This window comes from Corythoichthys intestinalis, chromosome 21 (assembly GCF_030265065.1).
Source record: "Corythoichthys intestinalis isolate RoL2023-P3 chromosome 21, ASM3026506v1, whole genome shotgun sequence".
Lineage (NCBI taxonomy): Eukaryota > Metazoa > Chordata > Actinopteri > Syngnathiformes > Syngnathidae > Corythoichthys > Corythoichthys intestinalis.
In genome coordinates, this window is record NC_080415.1 from 32,609,802 (window position 1) to 32,637,015 (window position 27,214).

Sequence of the window (27,214 nt, forward strand, 5' to 3'; positions counted from 1 at the left end):
TAGGGAGAGGGATTGTAAGGCTTTAGCCAATCAACAAAATACTCTAAAGGTTGCCAAAATTCACTCTACTCATTTTACGCTGCCTTTTAGCTCTATATATATTAGGGCTGCAGCTATCGAATATTTTAGTAATCGAGTAATCGACTGAAAATTCTATCGATTAATCGAGTAATCGGATAAAACAAATATATTTTTAGGTGAAGAGCAATTATAAATATACATGAGAAAACAAGACATTTCATCTAATTTTGAACCATTTTCAGTCAATCAATGTCTTTATTTTTGATTTATATTGTTGAAAACAGCCAACAATTGCATCTCAGATGTAACTAGAATTAAAAAAAAAAAAAAAGACTAATTCACTGCTTTCACTCAAAAAACTTTAGATCTTATTACAAAAAAAAAAATATATATATATATATATATATATATCTTACCTAAAAATGCCGTTACGCTTGATAACACACATCACTTAAAAGTTTGGATTTTTTCCCACGTCTTTCAATTGAATTTCTCTTTGTGTCAAGCCATTTTTAAGTTCTAGTTAAGTTTTAAGTTAGTCTAAACTGCAAGTCCTGATAGGATTTTGAGTTTTTGCAGTGTTCAAAATAAATGTATGATACAGGCTGTATTGGAGCACATTAGCACCAGTGCTACTTGGTGTTTTATCCAGCAATGACTACTGAGCTAAAATTGATAGTTAGCATGATTAAGTTTTTATTTTACACCCTCATCACTCCACAATGCTATGTTATGTTAAAGCCTGTATGTAAGACACGTTAGCCAAGCATCGACAGTGGTCATAATTAATAGAAACCTAGCCCTCCGCAGGGCTAACGTTACTTCAGAACAGTAACGTTAATCTTATTTATTAGCGCTTAGCGCTCTTTATTAGCGCTTAGCGCTGTACTGCTTTAAGATGGCGGCTGTTTACTAAAGCTGCCCAGACGCGGCCAAGTCTGTCATTTACCATCTAGTTCAACATACATGTGATCTCTATGAGACGCATGAGACACTACCTGTGCCAACGTAGCATCGTGCGGGCTAGTATTTAGCAACGTCGGCGTCGTTTGTGGCTGCTGTCGGCTGCAGTAAGTTTTTTTTTTTTCCCCCCTTCTTCCTCTCCGCACGTGACAGCGCGTTGTCCCGCATTAAAAGTAGTCCGAGCAAAACGTGATGCTTAGAGCTGTCAAAATAAACGATTACTCGAGGTGAATAAAATTACTCGGATCAGTTTTTAAACTCGAGTTACTCGAGTTGCTCGAGTACTCGTTTCAGCTCTAATATATATAGATAAAACGGCGCCATTACAGATTGAATGCGACAATGCGTGAGTAGGTTGTGCAGTGCATGCGTTAATTGCTTTAAATATTTTAAGGTGATAAATTTTTAATAAAATTTAATTACCGCCGTTACGGGATAAATTTGATAACCCTACCTTAAGCCTAAAGACTCTGGATGAGTGTAACATATTATGTCTGTAACGTTAAATACAATTAGAAAATGATTTTATATATATATATATATATTTTAAAAAAGGCATGTCCGATATTTTTTTGCCGATTCCGATACTTTGAAAATGACGTGATCGGACCCAATCCTTTGAAAATGACGTGATCGGACCCGATCGATCGGGACATCTCTAATATATATAAGATTTTTAGTAAATTAAAACAAAAATACATTTAGGATTTTTTGTAAATGAATTAAAAAAATAATAATAATGATTTTAAGAAATACTTTTGAGGAAAATAAAAAAAAAAATGATAAAAATGAGTTTATAACAAATTAAATAATTTAAAAAGAATTCAATAATCAAATAATAAATAATTTGATTATTTAAAGTAGTTTTTAGTAATCCTTTTATACTTTTTTTTCCTACCGTCTTTTTTATTTTATGATATTCAAATTTATAGCTGTATTTTTCACTTTAACGTCCAATATTTTGTATTTTTCCTATCAATACAAAAATCATAGACTTCAAAACTATATTATGAAGTCCATGACAAAAATATTTCTGCACTTTTTACACATGTACACGTTTTATCCATATTTGTTAACTCTTTGGCTGCCATTCAAATCCCATTGATTGATGAATGAACATTAATTCACTGCCACCCTCCCACTTCAAATAGATTGGTCGTTTTACTAGCGACAAACTCATTTCAATTGTCGGCAGAAGGTTGACTGGACGCCACAGGGTTGGACGTCTAGCATTAAAACCGACAGAATTAAATGTAATTCAGGCATTACGAGACGAAGAGTGACTGGCGATCCTCTCCTGACAGCTAATTTCTGTCTTACTAGAGCCGAGATCCTCAGCTGGAACTGTCATTGGACAGCTACTCCAACGTGTTTGCTGTGACAACCGGCGGAATCACAAGATATCTGACTTTGGTGCAGCCGCTGGATCGAGAGGAACAGGATATGTATACCTTCACGGTAAGCCTGGTGATTCTGATGTCAAAAAATACCAGTGGTGGAATGCAACGAAGTAAAAATACAGTGGTACCGCGACATACGATCACACACACACGATCTTTTCGACGCCCGACGTAAAATTTGTTTCTACATCCGACGACATGCTCGAAATATGTTTTATGACACCCCGGCAGTGTCTTTGTTTTCCCACAAGACGGACGCACGGTGGATTTTCTTGTGAGAGAAATCAACATGGGTTCCAACAATGTTAGTACAGGTGGTGAAAAAAAAGGAAAAAGGTGAGGCTTACCATTGAAATGAAGTTTGAAATGATAGGGAAATATGTCCGCGTCCGCAAACTGGCTGGACGATACGGCCGTAAAATGGCTACGAGCTCAGCGGTCCTCTTCCGTTAGCCAGACGGAAATGTGAATGGCTTCACCTTGCTGGTGTTAAACTGGTCTTTTGGACGTCCGCGCAAGTTGATCTATTCTTCACACCCCCCCCTCCTCTGAGTTTTTGGTTTGGGGAAACATATGACGAAAAACATTCTTCATATGTCGTAATGTCTAGAGTCGTTACTACAAGTTCCATAGCAGCAGTGTTTGATCGGCATGTTCTTTTTGAAAGATTACAAGAAAAAAAAAAAAAGAAATAACATGGATTGTATACGAGGGCGTGTCAATAATGTCCCACTTTGGCGTTACGATGGCAACGTCACGGTCTAACAATAGCATTCGTACAGTACGCTTTAGAGCACGAGAGGCAGCAACACAAACTGAAAACTTACATTTCTAACAAAAATTGGGACGGTCACGTTGCATTTTTTGGGGAAGAAATATATTTTTCGGGAGTCGAAAAAAAAAGTCTAGATTCGTTTCCTTAGGACAAAAAAGTAATGCAATGCAATTTTGGTCAATTTTGGGTTGCACATCTCCGCTATGACTTTTCTCCCCGTATCAGTTGAATCGGCTCACTTTCAGCCTTTAAAACTCTGCTTTCAAAACACACCGGCTTCTTTTGTTGTAACTGTCATCTTGCTAGCGCTCGCTGCAATCTCATTTCACCGTGTCTTTACTGATGGGGGCACGCCGAGGCTGCCCCGTCGCCTCATAATATAGAGCCTGGCCGCCAGCGCGCTCGCTACATGTCGAGCGACTCTTCGTGCGCGTGATCGGAATTGAGCGGCGTGTCCTTGAGCGCCCATGAAGATATTTGAAGTCTAAAAATAGAAGGAAAAGGTATTGATTGGCTAGGAGTACTGTAAAAGCAGGAGCGCCAAACTCAATATTGTAGTTATGGTTTCCTTTCCGTATAAATATTTGACTCATTTTGCTGTCGATGACTGCGTCCAATTCATGTTGACAGGGAGGGTAGAATTAACACTGATTCATTCGACCCTCCCAGGAAACATGGATTGGACGTCTAGCGCTGTCAATGGCAGGCAAACCAGTGGATTGGCAAATATTCTTTTATTAGTTTAATAATTTTTCTACCTCAAAACTGTCAAAATCTTATTTTTTGAACCTCTTAAAAGCTTTTTTTTCTCCAAAATGAAATAGTTTTTAAATAATTGGAAACACAATAACTATCCGTTTTACTAGTTAATAGATCATTAGTAAACTGTTGATAAATGATTTATTGTTGATTTGTGAAGTATTTGTTAACAGTTTGTTAAGCATTTACAGGGTGTTCCAATATGGTTGACCCCATTCTAGATGCCCATGCTAGTTGATGGATCTTAATAAAACTATATACACTTTATGTTGAAGGTCATAAGTTTTATTGGTTAAATATACAAAGAAAAGTACAAATATTTGTTGGTTCTATGGCAGATTTTCATAAATGTGCAACATGAGCGCCACCTGCAAAATGCCTTATCAAAATGCCTTTTCTTTTGAAGTGAACGGCATTTCTTAACCTGAAAAGATAGAAATGCCAAACGTTACACACAAAAACTTGAAACTTTTCTACAGAAACTGTTTCAGGTTAAGAAAGCCCTGTAAATGCTTAACAAACTGTTAACAAATACTTCACAAATCAACAATAAATCATTTATCAACAGTTTACTAATGATCTATTAACTAGTAAAACAGTATTATTATAAAGTGTTACCCATTTTTAATATTTTAATTAAAAGAGGAAAAAGTGTTCTCCTTTATTTATTCATTTATGTTTTTATTTTCCATCTTTATCATTTACTTTTTACTACTGAGTTATTTATGCCATTTAATACAAAAATATAATGGTAAATATTCTCTTTTTTAAATTTTGTTATTTATCAAAAGTATAAAACATTTAATGTTTTCTTTTTTTCATTAATATTATTATTAATTAACAGTAAATATTCTGATTTCTTAACTACATGAATTCTAAATCATTTTCATTTTAGCAAAAAAAAAAAAAAAAAAACATCAATGCACATGGGCCACACAAAATCATGTGACAAACCAGATCTCACCCACGGGCCCCAAGTTCGTGAATTAAAAAATCACTATTAGCATATACAGTATGCAGGGAAATTAAATTTAAAAAAATAATAAAAATAAAAAATATTATTATCATAATTTTTGAAATGATTATGGATTGTAGCTACAAGCGTCTGACGGTGTCCAGCAAAGCGCCCCAGTGGACGTGACGATTACAGTGTTGGACGCCAACGACAACACTCCGACATTTGCCAACGTGTCCTATAACGTCCAATTGTATACTGATATGACGCCTGGAGAAAGTGTGTTGCAGGTACGTTCATCATAATTCATAATTGTGTTCATTTTTTCATGATGTAGAGTGTGGTAATGTGTTTTTGCAGTTGTCAGCAGTGGATGAAGACGAGGGGCTGAATGGCCAGGTCGCCTATCGGATCTTGGCGGGGGATCAAGGACACTTTCAGATTGGAAATAGGTAGGATTGAGAACCATTGACGTCGGTAGATGTCCAATTCATTTTGACCTGGAGAGGTTGGCAGCGATCATTCACTGCCAACCGTTCTAGTTGTATATTAGTTGTTCAAGTAATTTTTAGTTGTAACAAATTAAACAAATTATACAGTGAGCCCTCGTTTTTCTCGATTAATGGGGACCAGAACCCACTGCGATAAGTGAAAAACCGCAGTAGCAACACCCCAAATTTTTTTTTTTTTTTTTTTTTTTGGTTTCAATGTATTTATTCAGATTTATCATTGGAAAGATACATATAAGACATGTTTTTGACTTTTTTTTTTTTTTTATCAAAGTATAATTAAAAAGAAACATATATACCGTATTGGCCCGAATATAAGACAGCCCTGCTTATAAGACGTCCCCCTCTTTTTCAAGACTCAAGTTTGAAAAAAGACTTTGAACACCAAATTAATTTTTATACAGAAAATAATTACAGTACATCTGAAACAAATGATTATAATATATTTGATAGAAAAAGCATGTTATTTTGCCTCATTCAAATCTTAATACCTGAACATTTAAATATGTAAACTAAAGTGCAATCACATTCGTATATGAATGGCTTCTGGTTTTTAAAATGTAAATAAACCAATCTATTGTGATAAAACAACAAAATTGCAATAACTGCATTAACCATCAAAGTAAGGTCTAACTAACTGTAGTCTTGAAACAAATCTGAATAAGGAAAAACATTGCAATAAAATAATGCAAACTGGGTAAACTACAAGAGCTGAGATCTGTAATGACAGAACATTACTCCTCAAGTTCAGCATTCGCTTCAATGATATCTGGCGCCATCTAGCGTCGTGAATGGGTATAATGTCTAGACCCCGAATACAAGACGACTCTCACTTTTTCAGTCTTATTTCAATGCAAAAAACACTGTCTTATATTCGAGCCAATACGGTATATTTAAGTGAGGGGCATAAAAATTGTATACACAATTTGGAAAAAATATAAGGTTCCGCGGAAATTTGCCAAAAACTTGCCCATTCATTTTTAAAAGGAAAAAAAGAAAAGTTTCAAAATGTATCTAGTCCTTCAGTTTTTGACCAAAACACACAATTTGGGCATCAAAAATTCCAGGACGGCGAGGGGCATAAAAGTCACGGAGAGAATTTTTGGGAAAAATTGTACGGTTTCCCAGAAGTTTGAGAAAAACTTGCCCATTCATTTTTATTAGGAAACAAAGAAAAGTTTCAAAATGTGTCTAGTCCTTCAATTTTTCACCAAATCACACAAGTTGGGCATAAAAAATTCCGGGACAGTTACAAATCCATATTTTGCTACAAGTGATCTATTGTGCATACATTTGTAGGGAAAAAAATAGTAAGTACAAATTATTTTTGCTACAGGTTTATCATAGGTAGAATTACAGCTTTTACAAAATTCATTTTGTACACCTGAAACTCACATTTGCACCAAATTATCGAGGACCAGTGTGTGATTTTAGGAGTTGTGATTATAGGTCATGCTAGCCAAGAGTGAATTTTAAAATTCTGGCTAGCAACATGAAGCCAAAAATAAAAAATGACCAATCCAAGCTCATTTGGCAAACATTTCCCGAGTTGGGCACTGAGACACTGGACCAATGGTCAGGAACACTGCCTTTCCTGAACATTGAAATGCCTTTTCACGCTATGTTTCCCCAGCACCGGCATCATTAGCGTGGCCCCGGGCGTTGGGCTCTCCATGGGTCGGAACTACGCCTTGACAGTGGAAGCCGTGGACAACGGAGCGGAACCTCACAGGAGGTAAAATGTCTTTTGTCCACCTGCTCTTCAATCAAACACTCCATCAACTCCACTATTCTTTGTTTCCGTCGTGCCACACTTCATCTATTTTCACCTTAGCCAAGATGTCAGGAATTATAGATGTTTATTGGAAAACGGCGGGAAAAAAAAAAAAAAAAAAAAAAAGTTTGGCTTCGAGAGGAAAATGGGTAAAGGAAGAAAGACAAGTAAAGCCAAAGTGGAAGCAACAGTAATAAGAGCGAGATATGCATAGGCGGATCTAATATTCAGGCGAAGTAGGCGATCGCCTCAGGCCCCCAACCAACTGCCCTTGCCCCAACGAGCAAGGGCTTGGGCCACCGGAGCCAGCAGCACCCCCAAGTATTCGTCATGTATAATTATGTCAGCATACCAAACAAACAAATAACAAAACAAAAACTAAAGCCATTTGAAAGCTGCATTTATATTTTCTCTCCCCCACAAACACGCACTACAATGGACTGTTCCACGACGACGGACTGGGTATCAGTCGCTTAACTTCATTTAGCGCCGTTTAGCATCACTTAGCTGTTCATTAGCTTAGCTCTCCCGCGTTTTTCATGCCACTAAGCTCGCTATTTTTACAGCTCACTTGCTACTTTGCACGTCGGCTATCGTTTATTTCGAAACACATGAGCGAACGTGCTCTCCTTGAGAGCCAAAATGCAGTGAGGGAGATGTTGACAACAGGCCGCTAATGCCTCTTTTAACTTTCTTCTTCTTCACACCTAACATAAAATACAAGACAGCACACCCTGTGGCGAAACAATGCAGTACAGTTCCAATCAGTCATGCAATAACAATCAACAGCTGGTTAACAGCATTTGCTAACGAAAAAAAATTAAATCTATGAGCAAAACCGCAAGCAATGACGAAGAATGTTTTTTTAAAGCTAAAGTTTTGTAAAGCTTTCGGTTAGCAGTTTAGCGAACGTACCTCCGGTGAACATTTCAAAATAAAAGCACATCATGTTTGTCATATAAATCATTTCTGGAGTTAATCCCACATACTTCAGAATTACAAATCATCATTACTTCAATCAAAAAAGTTGAAAAAAGAACTTGACTTCAATCAATAAAACAAAACAAAACAAAAATGGCTTTCACATGCATTTGAGTTTTTTAAATTTCAAATGTTTTTGAATTAAAACACTTTTTTTTATTGAGGCGGCATTTTTTTTGTTGAAAATATTATCACTATAAATAATATTATTATTATTATTATTAAAAGTTAATTTTATTGCTGACACTACGTTTCAGGGTCATCAAGATGTTGTGCCCACCCTGCCCAAAAAGTGAAACTCAGACTATGGTTGCTATTAGGGTTGTATCTGCCGATCCCGATATTTCCCGATGCGATTGCTTTTTTTTTTTTTTTTGGCTCCCGATTCAATTCCAATCAATCCCGATAATTTTTCCCGATCATATACATTTTGGCAATGCATTAAGAAAGAAATGAATAAAACCCGGACAAATGTGGGGTGGCGTGGCTCAGTGGTAGGGTAATTGTCCCCCAACCCAGAGGTTGTGGGTTCGATTCTCCGCCCTGATGAACACGTCTAAGTGTCCTTGAGCAAGACACTGAACCCCACATTGCTCCTGGTGCTGCGTCACCAGTAGGTGGATGGTGAGATAGTGTAAAGCGCCTTGAGCGCCTTGAAAGGTGGAAAAGCGCTATATAAGTGTAACGCCATTTACCAACGCCAAATATATACATTGAACATACAGCACATAAGTACTGTATTTGTTTATTATGACAATAACTCCTCAAGATGGCATTTACATTATTAACATTCTTTCTGTGAGAGGGATCCACGGATAGAAAGACTTGTAATTCTTAAAGGATAAATGTGACTTTGTATATTGTGACTAAATATTGCCATCTAGTGTATTTGTTGAGCTTTCAGTAAATGATACTGTAGCCATTTAACTGTTGTGCCCAAATGCATGATGGGAAGTGCATCCATGACTGTGCGTAGTGGTAACAATTGATATATTTTCTCTGCGTTGGGAAATAACATTGGGTGTCAAGAAAAAGATCGATTACTACCTTACTTCCCCACATTGCTTCCCACGATATTTCTAATTGTAGGGAGAGGGATTATAAGGCTTTAGCCAATTAAAAAAATGCTCCAAAGGCTGCCAAAATTCACTCTAATTTACGCTGCCTTATAGCTCTATATATAGGTAAAACGGCACCATTACAGATTGAGCGCGACAATGCGTGACTGTAATTGCGTTAAATATTTTAACGTGATAAAAAAATTTTTTTAATTATTACCGCCGTTAACGGGATAAATTTGATAATCCTACCTTAAGCCTAAACTAAAGACTCTGGATGAGTGTAACATGTCTATAACGTTGAATACAATTAGAAAACGATTTAATTAAAAAATATATATATATATATTAAAAAAAGGCATGGCCGATATTTTTTTGCCGATTCCGATACTTTGAAAATGACGTGATCGGATCAGGACATCTCTAGTTGCTATGGAAAAAAGTTTCTTACAGAGGGGGAAATACTATGGAGTTTTTTTGTTTCATTAACATCAAATATCATAGGGATTGTTTAATTAGCCTAGAACGCATGAAACAGCCAAAACAAAAATGGGCCCTATAAAGGGTTAACAGAAGGCGAGTCATTTTTTTTGTCAGAATGTATTTTGACGCCGAGGATTTTTGCCAGTTATCAGCGGTAGGGGCCCCCGATCAATAAGAGTGTAGATTGAGGTGGTGCCACCACATTTCCCCAGACCCTGTCCCTGTTTATCTCTGGAAACATAACCCACGCGGCAGATCAATATCCATCTCTGCTTGCTGATTTGTTACGGGTCAAAACCAAAAATGAGTTATGGGTCCTTTTCCTGTGGGACACTAACAAGACGTGACTTTTTATGTGACTTCACTTTTTTTTTTAACGTGAATATGTATTGCTAACAGTGCTCTTAATCTTACTTTTAAAAAACTAATTACGGTTACAAATTACTTCTCCCAAAAAGTAATTGAGTTCGTAACTCTGTTACCTCATTGTAAGAGTACGTAACTGATGTTGTTCCACATGTTATTGCATTATACATTCTATAACATTTTTCAGATCAAAGTTGTTTATATTAACTAGCGGTGTAACGGTACACAAAAATCTCGGTTCGGTACGTACCTCGGTTTTGAGGTCACGGTTCGGTTCATTTTCGGTACAGTAAGAAAACAAAACGCTAAATATAAATGTGCTAGTTGTTTATTACACACCTTTGTGCTTTCAACAATAGGAACATTAGCCTATACAAAGCTAGAATTCTGCTCAAAAAGTAGCATTGTAGCATAGTAGGTATTTAAAGATATTCCAACAACAGTTTGCCTTTCGGACCCCGCATATTGGTCAGCTTTCTTTCTGAAAGCATGAAGGACAAAAGTCCTGTGCTAAAGAGAAAAGCAATCCCAATGACAAAGATTTTAACTAGGGTTGTTCCGATCATGTTTTTTTGCTCCCGATCCGATCCCGATCGTTTTACTTTGAGTATCTGCTGATCCCGATATTGTTTTTTTTTTTTTTGCTCCCGATTCAATTCCAATCATTCCCGATAACTTTTCCCGATCATATACATTTTGGCAATGCATTAAGAAAAAAATTAATAAAACTCGGACGAATATATACATTCAACATACAGTACATAAGTACTGTATTTGTTTATTATGACAATAAATCCTCAAGATGGCATTTACATTTTTAACATTCTTTCTGTGAGAGGGATCCACGGATAGAAAGACTTGTAATTCTTAAAGGATAAATGTGACTTTGTATATTGTGACTAAATATTGCCATCTAGTGTATTTGGTGAGTTTTCAGTAAATGATACTTCCAGCCATTTAACTTCTGCCCAAATGCATGATGGGAAGTGCAACCATGACTGTGCGTCATGGTACCAATTGATATATATTCCCTGCGTTGGGAATTAACATAGGGTGTTAAGAAAAAGATCATCTACTACCTTTCTTCCCCACATTGCTTCCCATGATTATTCTAATCGTTGGGAGAGGGATTGTAAGGCTTTAGCCATTTAAAAAAAGGCTCCAAAGGCTGCCAAAATTCACTCTACTCATTTTACGCTGCCTTTTAGCTCTATATACTGTATGGGTAAAACGGTGCCATTATAGATTGAACGCGACAATGCGTGAGTGGGTCGTGCAGCGCATGCGTTAATTGCGTTAAATATTGTAATGTGATAAATGTAAAAAATATTAATTCTCGCCGTTAACACGATAAATTTGATAACCCTACCTTAAACCTAAACTAAAGACTCTGGAAGAGTGTAACACAACATGTCTGTAACTTTAAATACAATCAGAAAACGATTTAATAAAAAAAAAATATATATATATATATATATATATATATATTAAAAAAGGCATGTCCGATATTTTTTTGCCGATTCCGATACTTTGAAAATGACGTGATCGGGATGCCGATTGATCGGGACAGCTCTAATTTTAACATGTATTTTACAAATGAAATGCCTCAATGAATCATTTTGTTTTCTTATAAACGGTTTTCAAAAGCTTTATTGGTGGATTTTCTCAAAGCGCCACACAGAAATTAATAAATTTAATTGTGTTAGCAGGATCTTTGTATTATTCTTTTTATCTAATTACAGGTGTTTTAGCTCATTTCAAATTATTTGATTTAAATGGGCTATTATTTATTTTATTATGTGTTTATATTTTACAAATGTGATGTAGTATTCATTTATATTGTATATTTTATGTTGTATAACTTTAGTTCCTATGTGAATATTAGTTCGTACTTGTTTTGTTGTGGCAGGAGGGTTTTGTATTGAACACGGGGCCGTGTTGGTTATTATTATAGCAGAGAAGACAGCAGTAAATCAACAAAGATAAGTCAACTGTGCCCCAATCAACCACTCAAGAGATCTGATGGACTCAAAAAGTGGGCTACGATTGCATATTAGTTTGAAAATCGACCGGATCCACCGTATTTTTACACGAGTGACTTCCGGTCTGCCCGATCCTAGCTACAGGTAGTAGTATTGTTGTAGGAGGGTCGCGTCTCGCGTCAAATAATTAACTCTGCCGTTCTTTTCGCGTGTGTCGTGTTGAGCCGCTTCTGGGACCCGTCTAACACGCGGCAGCACTGCGACTGGTGTGCATTGGCTGATTGACTTTAACGCATAACTTTAACCACGTTGTCTCGCCGTTGACGTTTCTGGGTTATACTGTCCCACCGTGTTGGTCCTCATTATAGTAGAGAACACGGAGAAAATATAATCTACACAAAAAAACTAACCCGATCGACTCACAGCGTCGAAAAGTAAGGGTTACATTACGTCAGAAACCCGTTCGGTACGCCTCCGTTCCGAACCGAGCACCACGTACCGAAACAGTTCAATACAAATACATGTACCGTTACACCCTTAATATTAACTGATTAAAGAATTTTAAAAAACAATACAGAATTTTACAACATTTAGCATTAATTTGGACCAAATATATTCGTCTATTAAGAAAACAAATGTAAACTGACCACTAACTTGTGCGAATTTCAGAAACTTAGGCCTGCTGCACAATAAGCAGAACACCATCCTTTAATATTCCATAATGTAACAATATTAAATAAAATTCAAGTTGGAGAGCGCTACCTTTGAAATTCCCTGGCCCGTCCCCATTATCGCCGTCTTGTTTGCCAAAGCAGGGCACGATCCGCCCACCAAGCCAATCATCATCGCATTTGCAACAGTGTCCCCACCCCCTTCGGTCTCCCCTCTCCCACGCTGCTCTCTCCAGAAAGGTAGCTGATGTGTGACAAAATCGGACAACTCGTGCTTCATTCAACCAATCAGGGAATATATACTGTATTTTTATTTAATTTTATTATTTGAAATAAAAATTAAAATTTAAAAAAAAAATTTAAATAGATAAAGTGTATTTATTTCAAAATTTATACTTTATAAAAAAGATGAACAAAAAAAAAAAAAAAAAACTTTTTTGCTTTTAATTAAATTTTTTTTTTTAAATGGACAGTTTGAAAAAAATACCAAAGAGAAGGATATTTTTCATTTTTGTTTTCAATTTAAAAAAAATATTTTTATTTCAAAACATTTTTAATAAGATCATATTGTTTTATTTTTCTGTTTTTATCTGTTATATATATATTAAAACATGTCATAAATAAGCATCTTTAAAACTGAAAAAATACATCAATAAATGGAAAAATATTTACTGTTGTTATTGACAGCGATCACTGCCATGCCTTCCAGTCTTAACCCATTAATGTCTGCAACATGAAGCAATTGTCAGAGAATCCCAAAACTTAAAAAATAAGGTCCTAATGGTACTTTTTTCAAATTTGTAGAAAAAGAAAAATCAAAATGAATATGTGTAATAAGCGCTCTAATATCTATAACCCTAGCTAAATCCAGATTTTTTTTTCTCATGGAACCTGCAGATGCATGTGTTGACTTGCATCCATCATTTTTTTTTTTAAATTTCAAAATTCTCAATTAGTCTCAAAATAATGAAATTCTGAGTGTATCAAATGTGATAAACTAGGCTAGAAGGGGTTAATGGATGGAATGTGTTTTGTTGTCATGGCAGCCAATGAGTTAAAATGTCACACTTATCCCGCTCTGTCATACCTAAATCTTTCCTATCCTCCCTCTTGGCTGATTATCTTTGGCTAATGGCAGCCAAAGAGTAAAAAAACAATGTTGTTTACTTATTTTCAGTTCAAATTTGTTTATCCTTTTTTTTAGCTTTCACTCAGACCGGTTGTTTCTTTTGAGTTTTTCACCCGGTGATCCAGAGTTCATCGCAAGTGCCAACTGAACAAAACAATACTAAACTTAGCGTAAAGTACATAAGGTCATAAGTTACTTTTAGCACTGATCCATGTTTCTTTACGATTTTGAATTGTACACACCCTCATTTTGGCTTCGACTTTGGCCCTCGCCCACTAGGGAAATCCAGATACTTGGCAGGTAACTAGCGGTGGGCGTTCGAATGCCAAAGTCTGCCCGCGAGCTGTTAGTGAACAGACACTTGAAAAACAGACGTTATTTCTAAGGTTGAAAGTTTTGATGGCGGGGACCAGCAAGCCCCGATTTAGTGAAAGAGTGACGGGGTCATAAAGAGTCAGAGTCGATCCGTCGAAATTATGGTTAACACAAATTTTATAGGCGATTAATCACAGATTATTTCTGCAATTAGTCGAGAAATGTGTTCATACAGTATATTAATAACTTTACTGTTTTTATGTGAGGGTGTGAGCATATATCGAAAAAGTGATATATCGCGATACTTTGTTGCCCAAAAGGTTATTGATATGCAGTGATCCCTTGTTTTTCGCGGTTCATGGGGACTAGAACCTGCCGCAATAAGTGAAAAACTGAAGTAGCGCCCCCCCCCCCCCCCCCCATTCAAAGTAAAAAGGAAAAAAATGTTTTTTTTTTGTTGTTTTTTGTGTGTGTTCAATCTATTTATTCAAATTTAGCATTGGAAAAAGACATACAAGACATGTTTTTTCCTCTTTTTTTCCCCCCAAAGTACGAAAAAAAAATGTATATACTGTATATTTTAATAGTTTTTAAGCACTTCAAATGTAATAACTATGGTAAGTTTTAAACATGTTACTGTCCCACCGAATTATTTTTAAACAATAATAAAGTAGAAAAATGATTGTCTTTATCAAATGCTTCATTTAGTGAATCCACTCAAGTCCGCTCAAGCTGCCAACTTACACACAATGAGTTGCCCCAGCAACTGTTTAACAAGCTAAACGATGACTGACGCATGTGGCGCTTTGAAGTTTCAATTAAAAGAAATATTTTGTAAAAATTATACAGGTTAATAAATAATTTTTTTTTTTTTAAAAATACATTTTATAAAGTTGAAACATAGGGTTAGGGTTTAGGTCTTCTGCAATTAGTTGACAAATGTGTTCATACAGTATATAAATATAATTACTGACTGTTTGTATTTAAGGATGTGAGAATATATTGAAAAGGTCATATATCATGGTACTTTGTAGCCCAAAAGGTTATTGCCCCCCCACTCAAAAAAAAAAAAAAAAAAAAAAAAAAAAAGCTATTTTTTTGGGGTTGTTTTTTGTGTTTGTTCAATGTATTTATTCAGATTTAGCATTGGAAAGAGGTACATATACGACATGGTTTTTTCCCCACAAAGTATAAAAAATATATATACATGTATATATATATATTTTAATAGTTTTTAAGCACTTAATGTCATAATTTTAATAAGTTTTAAACATGTTACTGTCCCACCGAATTATTTTTAAACGATAATAAAGTAGAAAAATGCTTGTCTTTATTAAATGCTTCATTTAGTGAGTCCACTCAAATCTGCTCAAGCTGCTAACTTACAACAATGAATTGCCACAGCAACTGTTTAACAAGCTAAACGATGATTGACGCATGCGGCGCTTTGAAGTTTCAATTAAAAGGATTTTTTAAAATTATACAGTATAATAAATGATTATTAAAAAAAAAAAAACCACACATTTTATAAAATTGAAACAAAGATCATATTTCCTTATTTTGATGTTTTATAAATGAATTTTAAAAAATTAAATCGATTTCTATACTCGAAATTAAATATCATTTCAATATAATAATTACCGTATTGGCCCGAATATAAGAAAGTGTTTTTTGCATTGAAATAAGACTTAAAAAGTGGGGGTCGTCTTATATTCGCGGTCTAGACATTATACCTATTCACGACGCTAGATGGCGCCAGATATCATTGAAGCGAAGTTCTGTCATGAGATCTTAGCTACTCTCAAGTTTAACCAGTTTGCATTATTTTATTGCAATGTTTTTCCTTATTCAGATTTGTTTCAAGACTACAGTTACAGTTAGACTTCACTTTGATGGTTAATGCAGTTATTGCAATTTTGTTGTTTTATCACAATAGATTGGTTTATTTACATTTCAAAAACCAGAAGCCATTCATTTACGAATGTGATTGCACTTTACTTTACATATTTAAATGTTCAGATATTAAGATTTGAACGAGGCAAAATAACATGCTTTCTCTCTCAAATATATTGTTATAATCATTTGTTTCAGATGTACTGTAATGATTTTGTGTATAAAAATTAATTTGGTGTTCAAAAAGTATTTTTTTCAAACTTGAGTCTTAAAAAAGAGGGGGTCGTCTTATAATCAGGACAGTCTTATATTCCGGCCAATACGGCAAATAACGTTTCAATGTAAAGCAATGTCTCTAAAAGATGAATCAATAGTGGAAATACGTTTTTCTGGTCTTTCCCTCTAATGACGTTGAAGTCTGTCAACAAAACGAGTCTGCTGATTAGCTTCATTAGTTTCAGTAGGCCTATTAGAAATGGACTTAAATCAATGCATATGCATTTATCTTCATGCTGAAGCAGCATTCCTAAAGGTCTTCCGATACCACGTGCCGCATAATGAAAGAAACAGCCTAGGAAAGCATTGTTTCCTCACAAGGGCTTTTACACAAATGAAGCGGTATAAAAACAAAAGTGTCCCCAAACAGCAAGAGCACCTTTGCAGGACTCAAAAGTTTCTCTTGTTGACTGCGATCGATTCATTAAACACGGTGAGTAAGTGCAAAGAAAAGCAAAGCTTACATTTGCAGTCTCTGAAGCCTCGTCCTCTTCTCGTTGTCCTCCCCTTCAAGGTCGTCCATTACCACGGTCTATATCGAAGTTTTGCCGCCCAACAACCAGAGTCCTCCGCGCTTCTCCCGCCAGCGCTTCAACCTGGAGATAAGCGAGGCCATGAGGACGGGGGCAACATTGCTCAGCCTACAGGTAAACGCATGGACGTCTACTAGTGTTGAACTCATTTAAATTGACAGCAGAAGGAGCCACATGATTGGTTGCCTATCACCGTCAATGGCAGCCAATGAGTTAATTCACTAGCATTGACAGTTATAAACAACCAATCTATTTGGACTGGGATGGGCAAACAGCAATTGTCCAAGCTCATGAATATATCAAATAATGTGCTGCCAGATCACTTCCTAGAGCATTTTAACAAATTTTACAAATAGCTGATGGCGCCTAAATTTCTGCAAAATTCCTTTTACAAATGTATTTATTTCATTAATAATTTAAAACGTATTTCCAACAAAACATCCAAAAGCATTCAAGGCCCTCTAAACGTGCTTTGACTTTAATTTAAATGTATTCATTAATTTTGTTTTGCAATGCATTTTTTATTTCTCTTTGCTATTCGAGATTTCATTACAAAATTAGTTTTTTTGTACATGAAGCCGTTTTGCAATTAAAGATGTCTCCATATGAGGAAACTGGGTTTATCTTGACATAAGATATACTATGTACAGTGGGGCAAATAAGTATTTAGTCAACCACGAATTGTGCAAGTTCTCCCACTTGAAAATATTAGAGAGGCCTGTAATCGTCAACATGGGTAAACCTCAATCATGAGGGACAGAATGTGGAAAAAAAACCCGAGAAAATCACATTGTTTGATTTTTAAAGAATTTATTTGCAAATCATGGTGGAAAATAAGTATTTGGTCAATACGAAAAGTTCATCTCAATACTTTGTTATGTACCCTTTGTTGGCCAAACATTTTCTGTAACTCTTCACAAGCTTTTCATACACTGTTGCTTGGATTTTGGCCCATTCGTCCATGCAGATCTCCTCTAGATCAGTGATGTTTTGGGGCTGTCGTTGGGCAACACGGACTTTCAACTCCCTCCACAGATTTTCTATGGGGTTGAGATCTGGAGACTGGCTAGGCCACTCCAGGAGCTTGAAATGCTTCTTACGAAGGCACTCCTTTGTTGCCCTGGCTGTGTGTTTGGGATCATTGTCATGCTGAAAGCCACGTCTCATCTTCAATGCTCTTACTGATGGAAGGACTCAAAATCACTCAAAATCTCTCCATTCATTCTTTCCTTTACACAGATCAGTCCTGTCCCTTTGCAGAAAAACAGACCCAAAGCATGATGTTTCCACCCCCATGCTTCACAGTGGGTATGGTGTTCTTCGGATGCAATTCAGTATTCTTTCTCCTCCAAACACGAGAACCTGTGTTTCTACCAAAAAGTTCTATTTTGGTTTCATCTGACCATAACACATTCTCCCAGTCCTCTTCTGGATCATCCAAATGCTCTCAAGCGAACTGCAGACAGACCTGGATGTGTACTGGCTTCAGCAGGGGGACACGCCTGGCAGTGCAGGATTTGAGTCCCTGGCGGCGCATTGTGTTACTGATAGTAGTTTGTTACTGTGGTCCCAGCTCTCTGTAGGACATTCAATAGGTCCCCCCATGTGGTTCTGGGATTTTTGCTCACCGTTCTTGTTATCATTTTGACGCCGCGGGGTGAGATCTTGCATGGAGCCCCAGATCGAGGGAGATTATCAGTGGTCTTGTATGTCTTCCATTCATTCATTCATTTTCCATGCCGCTTTTCCTCACGAGGGTCGAGGAGGTACTGGAGCCTATCCCAGCGAACTACGGGCAGTAGGCAGGGGACACCCTGAACTGGTTGCCAGCCAATCGCAGGGCACAAGGAGACACACAACCATTCACGCACACACTCACTCACACCTATGGACAATTTAGAGTGTTCAATCAGCCTACCATGCATGTTTTTGGGATGTGGGAGGAAACCGGAGTTCCCGGAGGAAACCCACGCAGGCACGGGGAGAACATGCAAACTCCACACAGGAAGGCCGAAGCCCGGGATTGAACCCTTGATCTCAGAACTGTGAGGCATACGTGCTAACCACTCAGCCACCGTGCCACCCGTATGTCTTCCATTTTCCAATAATTGCTCCCACAGTTGATTTCTTTTCACTAAGCGTTTTACCTATTGCAGTTTCAGTCTTCCCAGCCTGGTGCAGGTCTACAATTTTGTCTCTGGTGTCCTTCGACAGCTCTTTGGTCTTGGCCATAGTGGAGTTTGGAGTGTGACTGACTGAGGTTGTGGACAGGTGTCTTTTATATCGATAATGAGTTAAAACGGGTGCCATTAATACAGGTAACGAGTGGAGCCTCGTTAGACCTCGTTTGGAGAAGTTAGACCTCTTTGACAGCCAGAAATCTTGTTTGTTTGTCGGCGACCAAATATTTATTTTCCACTCTAATTTGGAAATATATTCTTTAAAAATCAAACAATGTGATTTTCTGTTTTTTTCCCCCACATTCTGTCTTTCATGTTTGAGGTTTACCCATGTTGACAATTACAGGCTTCTCTAATCTTTTCAAGTAGGAGAACTTGCACAATTGGTGGTTGACTAAATACTTATTAGCGCCACTGTATAGTCCAGAAAATACGGTAAACAAAAATATAAATAAATGCACACATTAAAAATGTATTTCTAATAATGTATTTGTATTTAAATTTCATCATGCATTTATTTATTTTCTTTTAATAATACGCCAGAGTTACTGTGCTTAACGTTAAAACAGTTTCATTTTTACAGCAACTTTGGTTTTATCTAACATCCTCCATGGCAGCTAAAGAGTTAAACAGCTAAAAGGCAAAATTACCAACTGGTGTTTGAATCCTCAATAGACAGATAGAAAAAGACGTGACCACTTTTTTTTTATGCTTGAAAGGAAGCACCTTTTCTTACCGCAATGACATTTTCTACAATAGTGCGGAAAAGGTAGCGTAAAGGTTAGGACATTAGACGTGTCATTAGCAGCTTGCAACAGACGTACAGAGAGTCCTTTGGATCAAACATCTCTTTTGAATTTTGCTCTTTTTGCAAAAAAAAAAAAAACCCAAGTGAAACAGAGAACAGTTGGACTTAATTATATCAAAATGTCACCTGAAAGCTAAAAAGTTTAATCTCTGCATGATGATTTTAGGCAGTGGATCGGGAGAAAGACCCTATCATCTACAGAATCAACAGAGGGGACCACTATGGACAGTTTTTACTGGAGCGCAAGTAAGTTTTGACAAAGTGGAATTGACTAAATATTGGCTTAGTTTGTCATTGTTTACTATTATCTGGATATCTGCAGCCAACGGAACAATATTTAGCACTCCACTATTTGACTTCAAATTGTAGTATTAGTGTAGTTGTATTTAACATGGTCAATAAAAATAATTGTGTAATATATAATAAATAATATAATAAATAGTAACGTGAATGTGTTTGTATATGCATGCAACACTTCCTGTGACACCCCATGTTACCCCTTTTATAAGAATGCAAGGCAAAATAATCTGAAAAGGGTGTTTAAAGGATAAAAACAATGTTATTTACAATTTTTTTTTGCGTTCTTATTATTTTTTGCATTGTTTTTGATTGTTTCTCACCACTGTCTTTGGTCGCTATTATCCTGCGGGATCTAGTTAATGTTCACTTGTAAGCACAAATGTTTGAGATGCACTTCCGATACAAAATTAGACAACGAGAACGAGCAAGATGGGGGATTCTGTTCACGCGAGACACTCGTATGCCCACTCATCGCCGAGGCACTGGGGAAGACAAAGCAAGAGCTTGCACGCCACCTGGCGGGATGCTGAGGCACTCTGACCGTTCAAGCGCTTTCAGGGCACTCGTATGGTGAAAATTTGCCCGCAAAATGAGACTCATTTTCTCTCGTGATGATTTAGAGACATTACAGATGCACTCATTCCATGTTACATACTTAAAGCGTAGGTTCCGAATTTTTGACATTTGGCTTAATCTTCGAGTAAACGGGGGTTAAATTAGTCGGTTGAGTTGATTTCAACAAATTCCGTGCAGTTTGTTAGTTATTTATTAATTTCAATACAAACTGGATACTTGCTGCTGGCTACGACAAACACACAGGAGGAAAAGATATCACTCGCTCTGCAGCCTGTTACCTACAGAGCTGCTGGATTACAAATGTTCATACTACAGTGATTGACATGCAATGGTAAATTTTAATAACTTCATTCTGAAAACATAGTCAACATTATTGATTGCAAGGGTCATTGGTGATTTTCATGCCTGCATACAGTTGTGGATAAAAGTTTACATACACTTGTGAAGAATATAATGTCATGGCTCTCTTGAGTTTCCAGTTATTTCTACAACTCTGATTTTTCTCTGATAGAATGATTGGAACAGATACTTCTTCGTCACAAAAACATTCATGAAGTTTGGTTCTTTTATGACTTTATTATGGGTGAACAGAAAAAAGTGATCAAATCTGCTGGGTCAAAAATATACATACAGCATCGCTAATATTTGGTAACATGTCCCTTGGCCATTTTCACTTCAATTAGGCGCATTTGGTAGCAATCCACAAGCTTCTGGCAAGCTTCAGGTTGAATCTTTGACCACTCCTCTTGACAGAATTGGTGCAGTTCAGTTAAATTTGATTGCTTTCTGACATGGACCAGGCATGAAAATGGGTCAGGGGTTAAAAAGGTGAGAAGGGTGTGGAGGAAATATGTTCCAGTACACTGTATTGTACACCCCAACAAAATATTGAGCTCTGTCGACCCACACAGCAGGGCCATGCAGAGACCGATGGAGGGGTGGGTGCTCGTAGATCAAAAGGGGCACATGAACAAGTATTTAATACACCTTAAAACAACATAACTTAAATTTTAACCAGCATTAGATAATAATTGGCTGCGACTGTGACATACTTTAATTGGGAGGGGGCAACAGTGAATAGAAATCAAAACTGTCATCAACACTTTCTGGCTGTGACTCAGTCAGTCTGCCTCTTTTCTTCCTTCAACGTCTGCATCAAAACTTTCTTCCTCAACTTGTTCATCTGAGAACAAACCACATCAGATGGTCACTGAGCCACCAACAGCACAGTTTTCTTAAAACTATTATTTCATTATTATCCATACTTAACAACTCTAGCACCTAATGATTAATAAAGCAATTACATAAAAATCTTATAGAAAAATAACATTGTAATTGTGTTTATAATTGTATTTAATACCCGACTATCCTTGCAAACTTGTTCTTACCAGGTCTGCTATTCACCCAGCTGATGAGTTATCCACTGCCTTTAGCGGCCTCATCTAACTCCTTTTTTTATCCCTCAATCTCCCTTCCCTACGACGCATGTCTATGTAATGAAATATAAATATTTAAAAAAAACAAACAGACTCCCCGGTGGCTTTTAGTTTTAAAGCTTTCTTAATTTCTTTCTCACTCAATAACGATGGGAGTTAGATTTGTGTTTTTATTATTCAATCAAAAAACAAAGTTACTTCTATCAAAAACAAAGTTGCTTCAATCAAAATACAGTATATACTTTTAATCCCAAAAAGTAGCTTCAATAAAAAAAAAATGCTTTTGATTGCAATAATAAATCTGAGACAAAAAAAAACATTTGAAAACTATTTTTCTTGATTGAAACAAGTTTTTCCATTTAAGTAATGTTTTGCGTTTGGGCCACATTTTGGCTAGGACATTTGTGTCTTTATTATTCCATCAAATAAGTTGCTTCAAACAAAAAAAATATATATAAAAAGAAAAACTTTGCACATGTGCCAATCACCGTTTACCAAAGCCTGAGAGGGTTTGAGTAGACTCACTATGAAGCTTTTAATAAAGCCAAGCATTTTCTAACTACTTTATTCTTGTTTAAAAATAATTCGGTGGGGCAGTAACATGTTTAAAACTTATCATAATTCTTACATTTTGAAGTGCTTGAAAACCATTTATAAATGATACTTTGGTGAAAAAAGTGAAAAAACATGTCTTATATATATATGTATCTTTTTTCAATGTAAAATCTGAATAAATGCATTGAACACGCACAAAAAATGAGGGGGGGGGGGGGGGGGGGTTGGGCCGCTACTTCGCGGTTTTCACTTATTGCGGCGGGTTCTGGTCCCCATTAACCGCGAAAAACGAGGGATCCCTGTATTTCTGAAAAGCTTTAAGAAGCAGGACTCATTCCCACCACTCGTCGGGCCGCTGTTGTGCCCCGGCCGTCAACTCAAATCCAAGCCGAAAATAACGCGTCTCCGGCGGACGACGGGAGCGATGTGAGGCGCCCCCTCCATCCGAGAGAATGCCGCTTAATTTGACTCAACAGTGTGTTTCTTCGTTTATATTACCGCTAAATACACAAGCTTGACGCCAATTTAACGGGAGCTATTTTTTTTCATGGGAGATTTGGCTAGCTCTGGCAGTGTTCAACGCAAGCTGCAACGAATGGCAGTAACTTTTTTATATCGCAAAACGTGAAAACGATTGAAACCATTACTCACCAAATTCAATCTGCTGGCAAATACAGGCAAGTGTGTATGCTGCGCTCTGGTCTGCCCCGATGTGGATAAGGTCTGCTTTTTGCTTTCGCTGCTTTGCAATGCAACCGAAGGCTCTCCGAGCACTCTATGTACACGCTTAAGGAGTGCGCGCGTTTGGAATAATGGAACGCAGCTTGGGCCGATGATTGGTTCTCGTCAGCGAAGCATCTAGAAGGATTTGCTGACTGTGTTCTTAAGTGCTCAGTTTACGTACTAAGTTAATCACATGATGATAATAATAATAATTAAATAAAACCTCCCGACCCCCCCCCTCCCAAAAAGAATTTCTCCTCGGATCTACGCAATTCACGTAGGTCGCCCTTTTTGACTTCAAAACGGCGAATTTCGCCGAAAGGTGAGAGATTTTCATGCCTGATGGACTTGTTTCTTCAGCATTGTCCACAAGTTCTCATGGGGCTTAAGTCAGGACTTTGGGAAGGCCATTCGAAAACCTTAATTCTAGCCTGATTTAGCCATTCCATTACCACTTTTGATGTGTGTTTGGGGTCATTGTCCTGTTGGAACACCCAACTGCGCCCAAGACCCAATCTTCGGGCTGATGATGTTAGGTTATCTTGAAGAATTTGAAGGTAATCCTCCTTCTTCATTATCCCATTTACTCTCTGTAAAGCACCAGTTCCATTGGCAGGAAAACAACCCCACAGCATAATACGACCACCGCCGTGCTTGACGGTAGGCATGGTGTACTTGGGGTTAAAAGCCTCACCTTTTCTCCTCCAAACATATTGCTAGGCATTGTGGCCAAACAGCTCGATTTTTGTTTCGTCTGACCACAGAACTTTCCTCCAGAAGGTCTTATCTTTGTCCATGTGATCAGCAGCAAACTTCAGTCGAGCCTTAAGGTGCCGCTTTTGGAGCAAGGGCTTCCTTCTTGCACGGCAGCCTCTCAGTCCATGGAGATGCAAAACACGCTTGACTGTAGACACTGACACCTGTGGTCCAGCAGCTTCTAATTCTTGACAGATCTGCTTTTTGGTGATTCTCGGTTGAATCTTCACCCTCCTGACCAATTTTGTCTCAGCAGCAGGTGATAGCTTGCGTTTTCTTCCTGATCGTGGCAGTGACAAAACAGTGCCATGCACTTTATACTTACAAACAATTGTTTGCACTGTTGCTCTTGGGACCTGCAGCTGCTTTGAAATGGCTCCAAGTGACTTTCCTGACTTGTTCAAGTCAATGATTGTTCAAGTCAATAATCACAAGAAATTGCTAATTCGTGTTGCTGTATGTATATTTTTGACCCAACAGATTTGATCACTTTTTCTGCTAACCCATAATAAAGTCATAAAAGAACCAAACTTCATGAATGTTTTTTGTGACAAAGAAGTATCTGTTCCAATCACTCTATTGGAGAAAAATCAGAGTTGTAGAAATAACTGGAAACTCAAGAGAGTCATGACATTATGTTCTTCACAAGTGTATGTAAACTTTTGACCACAACTGTATGTGTAGCGGTTGCATTTCCACATGAACGGCTGTCGTCTGTCGGACAACGACTTGCCAATTCTAAAGCACTTGGGTCATATTGGCCACCTCTAGGTTTTCCGGGGGAGAGGCCATATCGGCCATTGCTTAGGACTAGTAGGAGCACCAGAATTCTCTGGGACTTCTAGTGTTAAGACCAACATAAGGTTCTAAATTTTTATTTGAGCTAATATGATTGTACATGCATTCGTATATTAGTTCAGAGATATATTTAGCATTTTCTTGTGGAAATATGTGTTTGAACAATTTGTTCAGAGCATTGTAAACAAAGACGTTAGCATTTTATAGCATTTAAGCTAGGGAATTTTTGCTATGCAAGTTAGCCAATTTTTCTATTGTTGTACTTCGATCGCCATCTTTTTTTTTTTTTTTAATACCGTTGTAGGTAGGTATTACCTCATATCTGGCGGTACGATTCGTATCACGATTCGATCTGATTCGATTATTCCCATTACTACACTTGAAGACGATTATTGCGATATTTGCGTATTAATTTAATTTTAAAAAAATCTAAATGGACATAAGTAAATTTATGTCAATTTATTCCTGAAACCTCATCCAGGACAAGTAAAAATGTTATTGTGTTATGTTTGAAGAACATATGGCTTTCATTAGAACATTTTCTCTTTTTTAGAGCAAACTTGCTTCAGTCCAAACCTGCTTAAATGTGGGATTCTATGCTTCCGTTTTTGCAGTCAAAGCAAAAATGGGCCTAAATCTCAGACTTAAGGCCGAGTTATGCTTCCACGTCAGACCTGCGCCGTCAAGGAAGACCCGATTTGCGACCATGCGCCGTAGCCTCTCTGGATCCTTCTTTTTTTTCTGACTATGCGTCGCGTCAACGCGTGTGTCGTGGTGGAAATGGACTATGACTGGTCCGCTCAGACTGTTGTTTCCGGTTTAGCGCGAAATCACCGACATTGACAAACATTATTTTTCTACACACAAAAATGGACCAAGCCGACGAGAGTATCAACTAAGAGCAAGTACGACAACTTCAACAATGTCTCGTCAAGACATCATGAAGATTGCCAAATGGCAAGCAATTCGTGGGAGGAGATTGCTGAAAATATGGGGCTGGAAGTCAGCCAGCGATTGAATTAAAAAAAAAAAGGAAGAACCACCGAGACAAGTACAGTATGTGTGTGTTCGGAATCGAAGAGCCACACAAAGCAGTGACCCAGTCAGCCAAAAACTGCCAGCTTTTTATCACTATGTCGTATTTTTGGTCGGAGCACCTCATCATTTATTGTGTACATATGTTTGCAGTGAGTCTGACTTATTTACGTGTCACACTTCAAGTATATGAAGAATAAAGCACAGGTTTGCTGTCAAAAGAGTTGTTTTGATGTTTAATTTTCAACAACGGACAGTTGACACACGATACATCATCACTGATTGAGAGTGCCTCGGTGCTTTATGATAACGTTAACATCAAGGCTTCCAACGCACTTTGGGAAGTTCCATAGACACCAGAAATATGCTATGACTTCCCACTGGCTGGTTGTAGGACATGGCAAACAAATCGGGCTGGAGGGCTTTGCAGACCTTGGACAAAACGCTGGACGCAGTGCTCGACGCCAGTTTGAAGCTAGCCACTACAGCTAGCTGGTTTCCACCCGAGGCTAGAACTCTATGCGGCATCAAAAGTTGGACAGACCGCCTCGAAACAGTCTTCTGCATCGCCTGCGCCTCAACATTTGTATGATCAACATGTTGATGCAGAGTACCCCCAGGATTGATAAATCTAAATTTAAGACTTTTAAGACCTTTTTTAATGCCATTTCAAATGAAAATTAATACTTTTCTCACACCCATTATTTAGATAGTATTGAATCATATTAAAAAATAAAGCACTGAACATCAAATTTAACCTCAATTACTAAGTGTGTTTGACAAAAGAATGCACATTTATTGAAGATACAATTAAAACATTTAAATGTAAGGTATTTCATAATTTTTCCCCAGGATAAAATGGATTTTACACTATTATTGTAAATCAACTTCAGAAATTACATTTGCAATACAACAGGTTTCCCTTTTAAGAGGACCTAGTCAAGGTGGTAGGTAGGTGATTGTCAAATGGCCACCTTAACTGTAAAGTGCTTGCAATTGGCAGTGAAAGTTTAAAAAACAGCCACTAAATGGCAGTAGTTTACCATTAATTACCATAAAATAAAGAAGCTACACATGACCATTTCTCTTGGTAATCGTTTTTTTTTCTAATCACATTACAAGAAGTATACAAAACACATGTTAATCCTTTGTTAGCTATTTAAGACAATTCTTTTAATCAGATAGAGAAGATCCATACTCTTAT

The 27,214-nt window shown here is 37.2% G+C and overlaps 2 protein-coding genes across 3 annotated transcripts in view; one reads left to right on the forward strand and one right to left on the reverse strand.

The window, feature by feature from the left end:
* The window catches only part of LOC130909735 (glycylpeptide N-tetradecanoyltransferase 1-like), a 305,690-nt gene extending 288,698 nt beyond the window's left edge, over positions 1 to 16,992 (reverse strand). Inside the window, exon 1 of the mRNA XM_057826515.1 lies at positions 16,775 to 16,992. The gene's annotated coding sequence lies outside the window, so the exon portion shown is untranslated. The remainder of the gene's footprint in view (positions 1 to 16,774) is intronic.
* pcdh15b (protocadherin-related 15b) overlaps positions 1 to 27,214 on the forward strand; it is a 268,709-nt gene that overhangs the window by 131,177 nt on the left and 110,318 nt on the right. For both annotated transcript variants that reach the window (XM_057826514.1, XM_057826513.1), the window contains 6 exons: positions 2,308 to 2,442; positions 5,014 to 5,163; positions 5,234 to 5,325; positions 7,016 to 7,117; positions 16,825 to 16,957; positions 19,998 to 20,077. In XM_057826514.1, the coding sequence (XP_057682497.1) occupies positions 2,308 to 2,442; positions 5,014 to 5,163; positions 5,234 to 5,325; positions 7,016 to 7,117; positions 16,825 to 16,957; positions 19,998 to 20,077 (692 nt within the window). The remainder of the gene's footprint in view (positions 1 to 2,307; positions 2,443 to 5,013; positions 5,164 to 5,233; positions 5,326 to 7,015; positions 7,118 to 16,824; positions 16,958 to 19,997; positions 20,078 to 27,214) is intronic.